This window comes from Salvelinus fontinalis, chromosome 4, assembly GCF_029448725.1.
Source record: "Salvelinus fontinalis isolate EN_2023a chromosome 4, ASM2944872v1, whole genome shotgun sequence".
NCBI lineage: Eukaryota > Metazoa > Chordata > Actinopteri > Salmoniformes > Salmonidae > Salvelinus > Salvelinus fontinalis.
The window spans coordinates 2,470,773-2,476,542 of NC_074668.1; the positions used below are offsets into that span (position 1 = coordinate 2,470,773).

Genomic DNA, 5,770 nt, shown 5'->3' on the forward strand with positions numbered 1-5,770 from the left:
TAACTGTGTGTGTATTACTACCTTTGTGTGTATTACTACCTTTGTGTGTATTACTAACTGTGTGTGTATTACTAACTGTGTGTGTATTACTACCTGTGTGTGTATTACTAATAGTGAGGTTATATACAGTAGAGAGGCTATATACAGTAGAGAGGCTATATACAGTAGTGAGGCTATATACAGTAGAGAGGCTATATACAGTAGAGAGGCTATATACAGTAGAGAGATTATATACAGTAGATAGGCTTTAACAGTAGAGAGGTTATATACAGTAGAGAGGCTATATACAGTAGAGAGGCAACATACAGTAGTGAGGCTATATACAGTAGAGAGGCTATATACAGTAGAGAGGCTATATACAATAGAGAGGCTATATACAGTAGAGGCTATATACAGTAGAGGCTATATACAAGAGAGGCTATATACAAGAGAGGCTATATACAGTAGAGAGGCTATATACAGTAGAGAGGCTATATACAGTAGAGAGGCTATATACAGTAGAGGGGCTATATACAGTAGAGGGGCTATATACAGTAGAGAGGCTATATAGAGAGGCTATATAGAGTAGAGAGGCTATATACAGTAGAGAGTTTCTATATACAGATTCGAGGCTATATACAGTAGTGAGGTTATATACAGTGGAGAGGTTATATACAGTAGAGAGGTTATATACAGTAGAGAGGCTATATACAGTAGAGAGACAATATACAGTAGAGAGGTTATATACATTAGAGAGGCTTAATACAGTAGAGATGATATATACAGTAGAGAGGATATATACATTAGAGAGGCTTAATACAGTAGAGAGGCTATACACAGTAGAGAGGCCATATACAGTAGGGAGGTTATTTACAGTAGAGAGGCTATATACAGTGGCGAGGCTATATACAGTAGAGAGGCTATATACAGTAGAGAGGCTATATACAGTAGAGAGACTATATACAGTGGCGAGGCTATATACAGTGGCGAGGCTATATACAGTAGAGAGGCTATATGCAGTAGAGAGGCTACACAGATTGTCCAACCACTCTGCTTTGTCAAAAGGTTCCTCAGCCTCTTTAGTTTTCAACATCCTCCTTTATCTGTACTAGTTCAGGACTGTTTAGGGCTGTCAATAATACGCACAGCAGACTGAGTATGTTGTTGTTGTTGTTGTTGTTGTTGGACCAAGATAAAGACACGAAGAAGAAGTGTCTGACGGCAGACGTGTGTACGGTACTTTAGTAGCCTGTTTCAATCACTGTTGTACGCAAATGGTAAAACCCACAGGAGGGCCAAAGGAAAGATTAGCATTTTTGTTGTATATTGTGACATATGATATATATATATAAATATATAAAATATAAATATAATTCAACCCAAGACTTGCTGTTTATTTTAACCAACTGCTACTGTATGTGTTTAAAAAGTCTCGCTTGGAATAGTGGCTTTTACACAGGAAATATGACCCACGTTTCCTGTTGGACCTGGAAGTCAGGAAGTTTGTTGTTTATGTTTACAGAACAACACGTCGTGGAGACCAGACTCCTGTCAGGAGTGTACATGCTATAGTGACATCACCGTCTGTCAACCTGCTACCTGCCTCAACCCACACTGTGACTTCCAGAGGGTAAGATAACAGAGGGAGGGAGGGAGGGAGGGAGGGAGGGAGGGAGGGATGGATGGAGGGATGGAGGGAGGGAGGAATGGATGGATGGATGGATGGATGGATGGATGGATGGATGAGGGAGGGAGGGAGGGATTGATAGATGTATGGATGAGGGAGGGAGGGAGGGATTGATAGATGTATGGATGAGGGAGGGAGGGACTCTCTTATATGGTATAGATGGTATTTATGGTGTAGATGGTATATATGGTATAGATGGTATATATGGTATAGATGGTATATATGGTATATTTGGTGTGTATAATATAGATGGTATTCATGATATTTATGGTATAGATGGTGTATATGGTATAGATGGTATTTATGTTATAGATGGTATATATGGTATATTTGATATATATAATATAGATGGTGTGTATGGTATAGATGTTGTTGATGGATGGTGTGGATGGATGGTATAGATGGATGGTGTGGATGGATGGTGTGGATGGATGGTGTGATGCAGATGGGAGAGCAGCATACTGTGTACAGGCTGGCCTTTCTCTACAACACCCAGTGTTACATCAGACATATGAGTCATTTAGCAGACGATTTATCTAAGGCGATTTATCTAAGGCAGACATCTCAAAATACAGTAGCCGCTGTAGGTAAGACAACCACATATCTCAGTCATAGTAAGGACAACTTCTTCCAACCAAGCAGCAAAGTCAGTAAGAAAAAAGTAAATATGTGTTTGTTTTAATTGTATGGCTTCCTCTTACATTATCAGACTCAGCATTTATCAGCATTATCAGACTCACTGATACTGTATTCCCTCTGTCTCTCTATACAGGGAGAGCGGTTGAGGATCCCTCCCAACCAGTGTTGTCCACAGTGCCTGCCCTCCTCCCAGGGCTCTTGTCAGCATGATGAAGCTGTTTATGGGGTCAGTCAATGACACGTACCGCTGTGAAGGACCAGAGAAAAGATCTGCCGTCTCCCCTCCTTTCCCCTCCTCTTCTCCTCCTCCCCCTCCTCTCCTCTTCTCCTCCTCCCCCTCCTCTCCTCTACCTCCTCCCCCTCCTCTCCTCTTCCTCTGTCCCCCTCCTCTCCTCTACCTCTGTCCCTCTCCCCTCTCTTCCCTCTCTTATCCTCTCCTCTTCCTCTGTCCCCCTCATTTCTCTTATCCTCTCCTCTACCTCCGTCCCCCTCTCCTCTTCCTCTGTCCCCCTCCTCTCTCTTATCCTCCCCTCCTCCTCCTCCCCCTCCTCCCCCTCCTCTCCTCAACCTCCGTCCCCCTCCTCTCCTCTTCCTCTGTCCCCCTCCTCTCTTCCCTCTCTTATCCTCTCCTCTACCTCTGTCCCTCTCCTCTCTCTCCCCTCCTCTCATCCTCCTCCCCCTCCTCTCCTCTACCTCTGTCCCTCTCCTCTCTCTTCCCTCTCTTGTCCTCTCCTCTACCTCCGTCCCCCTCCTCTCCTCTACCTCCGTCCCCCTCCTCTCCTCTACCTCCTCCCCCTCCTCTCATCTACCTCCGCCCCCCTCCTCTCTCTTCCTTCTCTTATCCTCTCCTCTTCCTCTGTCCCCCTCATTTCTCTTATCCTCTCCTCTACCTCCGTCCCCCTCCTCTCCTCTTCCTCTGTCCCCCTCCTCTCACTTCCCTCTCTTATCCTCTCCTCTTCCTCTGTCCCCCTCATTTCTCTTATCCTCTCATCTACCTCTGTCCCCCTCCTCTCCTCTTCCTCTGTCCCCCTCCTCTCTCTTCCCTCTCTTATCCTCTCCTCTACCTCCATCCCCCTCCTCTCTCTTATCCTCTCCTCTACCTCTGTCCCCCTCCTCTCTCTTAGCCTCTCCTCTACCTCTGTCCCCGTCCTCTCTCTTCCCTCTCTTAGCCTCTCCTCTTCCTCCATCCCCCTCCTCTCTCTTCCCTCTCCTCTCCTCTACCTCTGTCCCCCTCCTCTCTCTTATCCTCTCCTCTCCTCTACCTCCATCCTCCTCCTCTCTCTTCCTTCTCTTACCCTCTCTTCTACCTCTGTCCTTCTCCTCTCTCTTCCCTATCTTATCATCTCTGCCTAATGCACAATTGTTTTCTTGTTAGTCTCCACTTTTGCCTACTCACAGAGTTGGTTGACCTGACATCTTTTTAGGTAGAACAAACCACCTTGGCCCGAGTTTAGGATTCCATTGGTGTCACTTAAGAGTCAAGTGTCTTTCACACTTTTACAAGGCTTTACCGAGGCTGAGTTTTGAGAGGATCCTCCTGGGCCCTTTCAAGGCTTAGCTAACTGAGTTGGTGAAGGGGAGAGCGGAGAAGAGAAGCGTGAGAAAATGCAGTGGGTTGACTAACAGGCTACATGTATGTGGTATACGAATAGAATGTTAATTCGTGTTGTTATTTATTTGTTTAGGGTTGAGGCTATAGGGAGTTGAGATACTAGCGACTTATAGAATACAGCTAGTGGTCAAGATCACATGTTCCTTCTCCTCTTTCTCTCTGTTCATGTTCTCTCTTTCTCCCCTCTATCCCTCTCCTCTCCTCTCCTCTCCTCTCCTCTCCTCTCCTCTCCTCTCCTCTCCTCTCCTCTTCCCCCTCCTCTCTCTTCCTTCTCTTATACTCTCCTCTACCTCTGTCCCCCTCCTCTCTCTTCACTCTCTTATCCTCTCCTCTTCCTCCGTTCACCTCCTCTCTCTTCCCTCTCTTATCCTCTCCTCTACCTCTGTCCCGCTCCTCTCCTCTCTACCTCCGTCCTCCTCCTCTCTCTTCCTTCTCTTATCCTCTCCTCTTCCTCTGTCCCCCTCCTCTCTCTTCCCTCTCTTGTCCTCTCTTCTACCTCTGTCCCTCTCCTCTCTCTTCCCTATCTTATCATCTCTGCCTAATGCACAATTGTTTTCTTGTTAGTCTCCACTTTTGCCTACTCACAGAGTTGGTTGACCTGACATCTTTTTAGGTAGAACAAACCACCTTGGCCAGAGTTTAGGATTCCATTGGTGTCACTTAAGAGTCAAGTGTCTTTCACACTTTTACAAGGCTCGACTGAGGCTGAGTTTTGAGAGGATCCTCCTGGGCCCTTTCAAGGCTTAGCTAACTGAGTTGGTGAAGGGGAGAGCGGAGAAGAGAAGCGTGAGAAAATGTAGTGGGTTGACTAACAGGCTACATGTATGTGGTATACGAATAGAATGTTAATTTGTGTTGTTATTTATTTGTTTAGGGTTGAGGCTATAGGGAGTTGAGATACTAGCGACTTATAGAATACAGCTAGTGGTCAAGATCACATGTTCCTTCTCCTCTTTCTCTCTGTTCATGTTCTCTCTTTCTCCCCTCTATCCCTCTCCTCTCCTCTCCTCTCCTCTCCTCTCCTCTCCTCTCCTCTCCTCTCCTCTCCTCTCCTCTCCTCTCCTCTCCTCTCCTCTCCTCTCCTCTCCTCTCCTCTCCTCTCCTTTCCTCTCCCCTTCCCTTTCCTTTCCTTTCCTTTTTGTTGTTATGTCTCTGTTCTAAGCCTCTCACCGCTCCTCCAACACACCTCTCCAACACACCTCTCTCTCTTTCTGTCTCTGTCTCTTTCTGTCTCTCTGTCTCTCCTTCCCTCCCACTCTACATCCCCCTCACATTGTAAATAATAATTTGTTCTTAATTGACTTACCTGGTTAAATACGTGTTGAATACAATCTAATAAAACACTACCCCGATCCCCACAGCATGACAGTCAGTGGAGTGTCTCCCAGTGCCAGGTGTGTGTGTGTTCTGGGGGTAGTGTATCCTGTGGACAGAGACCCTGTCCTCCTCTCAGCTGCCCCCCAGACCAGACCGCCTTCACCCCCGCCGGAGACTGCTGCCCCAAGTGTGCCCGCCGCGGAGGTAGGGTTTCACAGAAAATGAAGGTTGCCTCAGGTTAGCTCCTGTATCTGTCAGATGTATTATATATGTGCTGTGGTGCCTTCTGCAGCGCTACGCAAGGCGGCTAGCTAGCGCCTGAACTAGGGAATTCCCCTTTGCTGCTGTCACGTTCGTCGCAGGAATTATCGGACCAAGGTGCAGCGTGATATGGTTTCCACATGTTTATTAATAACGGAAACGCACAAAAACAATAAAGAATGAACGAAATGTGAAGACAATGGAGTGCTAACAGGCAACTACACATAAACAAGATCCCACCAACACAGGTGGGAAAAAATAACTACTTAAATATG

The 5,770-nt window shown here is 46.3% G+C and overlaps 1 protein-coding gene across 1 annotated transcript in view; it reads left to right on the top strand.

Annotated features, from left to right (window-relative positions):
* Positions 1–1,137: 1,137 nt before the first annotated feature.
* The window catches only part of fras1 (Fraser extracellular matrix complex subunit 1), a 275,437-nt gene continuing 270,804 nt past the window's right edge, over positions 1,138–5,770 (top strand). Inside the window, exons 1-4 of the mRNA XM_055918404.1 lie at positions 1,138–1,215; positions 1,502–1,609; positions 2,439–2,531; positions 5,279–5,438. Of these exons, the coding sequence (XP_055774379.1) occupies positions 1,138–1,215; positions 1,502–1,609; positions 2,439–2,531; positions 5,279–5,438 (439 nt within the window). The remainder of the gene's footprint in view (positions 1,216–1,501; positions 1,610–2,438; positions 2,532–5,278; positions 5,439–5,770) is intronic.